The 3,825-nt window shown below is 43.3% G+C and overlaps 1 protein-coding gene across 1 annotated transcript in view; it reads right to left on the bottom strand.

Annotated features, from left to right (window-relative positions):
• LOC101848053 (vacuolar protein-sorting-associated protein 36) overlaps positions 1-3,825 on the bottom strand; it is a 17,141-nt gene that overhangs the window by 12,667 nt on the left and 649 nt on the right. The window contains exons 2-3 of the mRNA XM_005102221.3: positions 1,614-1,682; positions 965-1,035 (exon numbers count right to left, since the gene is read on the bottom strand). Of these exons, the coding sequence (XP_005102278.1) occupies positions 965-1,035; positions 1,614-1,682 (140 nt within the window). The remainder of the gene's footprint in view (positions 1-964; positions 1,036-1,613; positions 1,683-3,825) is intronic.

Genomic DNA, 3,825 nt, shown 5'->3' with positions numbered 1-3,825 from the left:
GATCAGTCCTGCCTAAGACGGCCACCTGTCTTATACGGCCACTTTTCTCCTTGACAATGGGTGGCCGTCTTACACAGGTTTGACTGTACATTAGATTGCCAACAGTTCCTAAGAATTGTGGAGTACTTTAAAGCTGATCACAACAAATACCAGAAGGAGTTAAAAGAATCTATTTATGCAGGCAGTTCACAGGTAGAGCGAAAACCCTTTTTTATAACAATGCATTACCTACAGATAGCCAGGGGGCTCAGGTGGCCTAGAGGTTAAGGTGTTTGCCTCTCATTCAAAGGTCCCGGGTTCGAATCCGGGTAGCGATGGGGAAAAAAAATTTTCTTCTCTAAAATTATCTCTTTTCACCTCCTTTCCTGCTCTCTAGCAATGTTCTGTCATCTGCTTTCATCTCCACTTTTTGCCCCCACCCTCCTTTGACCCTCCTCTGGGCTCCTGACTCTTTCTGCAGCCTTCAACTGCTATTCCTCGGCTCTTTCTTACTGCTGTCTTTCAGCAAAACCCCTGATCTGCTGGTAGGAAAAATGTACACCTAGCCTTCTCGGACAAGGGCGAAAAAACCTGAGGTCCCGTGTGCAAGTTGCCCACCTTAAAGATCCCTAGGTGGTCTAAAATTGATAACAGCAGACTTCGGCTGCCATCCGAAAAAAATTCAAAATTTCCTACCAACTGAAAATGTTTGGTGTGTCCGCGTGCTCATATTATGACCTTATGCAGTTGTGAGCGCCATAAAACACTTACCAAAAAAACCAACAACAGATAGCCTGATAGCTTACACAACTTCATAAAGACTTACTTAGCAAGCCTATTCAGTCCAATCTTCAATTTCCTTCATTCTGCACACAAACAATAAAGTACCTTTTGGCAGGTGACATTGGCATGTTTGACATTTTTCCTTAATCCTCAATAGAGAAGGTTCGATCTCAACGCAATGATCTCACTAAACAAAACAAACCTCTTTGTGAAGCCTGATGGCTGTTCATCTACTCCCGATACATTAGCCAGTGGGAGGCTAATCACACAGTTCTGTAAAAGGATATAAAGCATTTGTTGAGGTGATAAGAACAAAGTCTAAACATACGAATACCAGCGTTAAAAAATGTAGATATAATTTAGTACCTCATGGGACAATTAACATCACAAGTACAAGAACAAAAATTCCACAGGCAAAATAAAAGTGTTGTACGAATATAAAGAAAGAAAATGAATATTATGCATACCATAAATGAACGTTCGAACATTATGTACCATAAATAAACAACATTATATTTTTATGTACCATAAATGAACAACAACAATGAATATTAGTAATTATTACTATAAATGTACCATAAAGACCATGAACAAGCAAGGAAGGATGGCCCAGGATAGAGATAAATGGAAGGAGCTTGTATGTGGCCTATACCCTGCCAGGGGTGAAAAGTATTGATAGAGATGACCATAAAGACTTAGAGATGAAACTGGCCTCTGCCCCACAAACGGTAGCTTCAACCAATGAGGTATTTTTAAACATTGCACAGATTCAACATCTTGCAAGGCAAGCACACCAAGAAATGATCAAAGGTTCAATCTAATCAGCTGTATAATTTAAAGTGTTCACTTACTCTGTTTCTTTGATCCCGCCATAGAATTCTGTGAGTAGTCAGCATCAGAAAACCAGCATTGAAGGCAGTCTAAAGGGATTGATGAAAAAAAGGAATACTAAGACATCACACATCTACAGACCACATAAAATCTGTAAAATCTGGTTACTCTGTGACCCTATGGAAAATTGAAAACAAAAAAAGAAATACAGTCGAACCTGTGTTTGATGGAATCGCAAGGGAACGGGAAAAAAATTCCGTCTTAGACAGGGGAATTTAGGGGGGTGGGATCAAGGATCGCTTGTCCGATCGGCAAGCAGTGGTCAAAACTTCACACCTCTCAGCTGCTCCGATAATGATATGCGTCAGTCTTACGTATCCAATTACCACCAGTGCTTGCCTTTCATAGGACCACTGTTTGACCTATTAAAAACAGAAACGTTTGAACATCTCCTTTGCTTCCACCCTTAGTCCTACCCACCAATGCCACCCCTCACTGCCATCACTGTAACAACGATGTGAGGAACTCTTTTCTCGGCTGGCCGTGCGATCAGGGCGGCAGGCATTGGTCAAACTAATTTCACACCTCTGGCTTCTGGCTACCCAGGAAAGTTCCGTAGTGGCTCGCTACTCGAGCCCTCTCATGGGCAGTTGTGAGATTTCACACCCACACTACACTGACCATCTGCATCACTCAGGGCTCATATGATGGGGTAACATCCACCCTCAAATTGCACCCCTACTCCCCTTCCTCGCCCACATGGCGGTTTACAGCCGGTGGAACCAAACTTGCAAGTTTTGTTTCAAATGAGGGCTGAGCGGGCAAAGCATTTTCCGTCTTGGACAGGTGAAACCCTCGGAAACGAGCGGATTTTTCTTTCCGTTTCCGCGTTGTACAGGTTTCCGTTTTGGCCGTCGTTATTCGGACTCGAGTCCAAATAACATTTTCTCATATTCGGACTCGAGTCCGAATAAAAAAAATTCTTATTCGGACTCGAGTCCGAATATGAAAAAATGTTATTCGGACTCGGGTCCGGAAAAAAGGAAGTGTCTTCGTTCTATAGTTCTAACGTTCAGTGCTTCCAATTTTCCGCAATTTTTTAGTCCCCCTCCCCCCACACCTTTTCTGCCGATCCGATGCCCGCCGCCTTATTGATACGCCCCCCCCACCCCCCATGTTTCCCACTTTCTTTGTTGTAGAAAAAGGTGAAATTGAAGATTAGCAGAGCACCTGGCACCTGCATATTATGAGCTGTTTATCCTGAAAAAGTTGTGTTGCTGTGTAGAGCTGAGCATACGGCAACTTTTGATTCCATAGACCAGCGTACAATTCATTACATGTAGATCTACGTCAAGACTAGCTTATTAAATTATTGTAATAATGATCAGTTGCCGGGGGGAAAAGACTGACGCGTATGCGACGTTCAACGCCCGGACCGATAGTGCCCCCCCACCCCCCTCCCCGACACGCACACAGCCCGCCCATCTGACCCCGACACACGCTAAAGAGCCATCTTTAATTGCTTCTGATGACCTCTTGACAAATAAACATTTATTAGAAGCGCTATAACTTTTCAGGCCGGCCTCAAATTCATCATAAGATTAAAACTCGGCTCCTGCACAAAACGCCTTTTTGCCCGAAGTGATCCCGGTCTCTACCCAGCCTGCGGCGAGTCACGAGTGAGGCAGGACAGGAAGCCGGAGTCACGAGTCACAGGAAGTTGGAAGTGATGTCATGCTGGACAAGAACCAGAGTCCGAATAACATTATTTCATATTCGGACTCGAGTCCGAATAATCACTTCGTAATATAAATCACAGACAATACCACATAGACTCTAGAGTCTAGATTCTAGATCTATATAACAATACAGAGTCTGGATCACTAGATCTAGAATAGACTAGAATCTAGATCTATACTAGAATCTAGGCCTATTCGTCGAGAATCAAAATTATTAGATCTAGAATCTAGATCTAGATTAGATCTAGATATCTAGATCTAGATCTAGATTCTAAATCAAGATTATCTACATTAAATTTAGGAAGTGACTATTTCTCCGAACGTTCGGAGAAATAGTGCCGATCGTTATTTCTCCGAACGGTTTCCGGCTTCCGGTCTCGTGATTTTTTGCCTATTTATTGCGAGAGTTCGGCGCCAACTTTCATTCTGCCTCTGGTCTGGGAAGGAACACCGCATGGCAAGCCCGCCTACAGACAACCTTCAGTAACACCCA

Source organism: Aplysia californica, unplaced genomic scaffold (assembly GCF_000002075.1).
Source record: "Aplysia californica isolate F4 #8 unplaced genomic scaffold, AplCal3.0 scaffold00317, whole genome shotgun sequence".
In the NCBI taxonomy this organism is placed as follows: Eukaryota; Metazoa; Mollusca; class Gastropoda; order Aplysiida; family Aplysiidae; genus Aplysia; species Aplysia californica.
The sequence above is the reverse complement of the archived record's forward strand: the minus strand, read 5'-3'. Positions and strand labels throughout refer to the sequence as shown.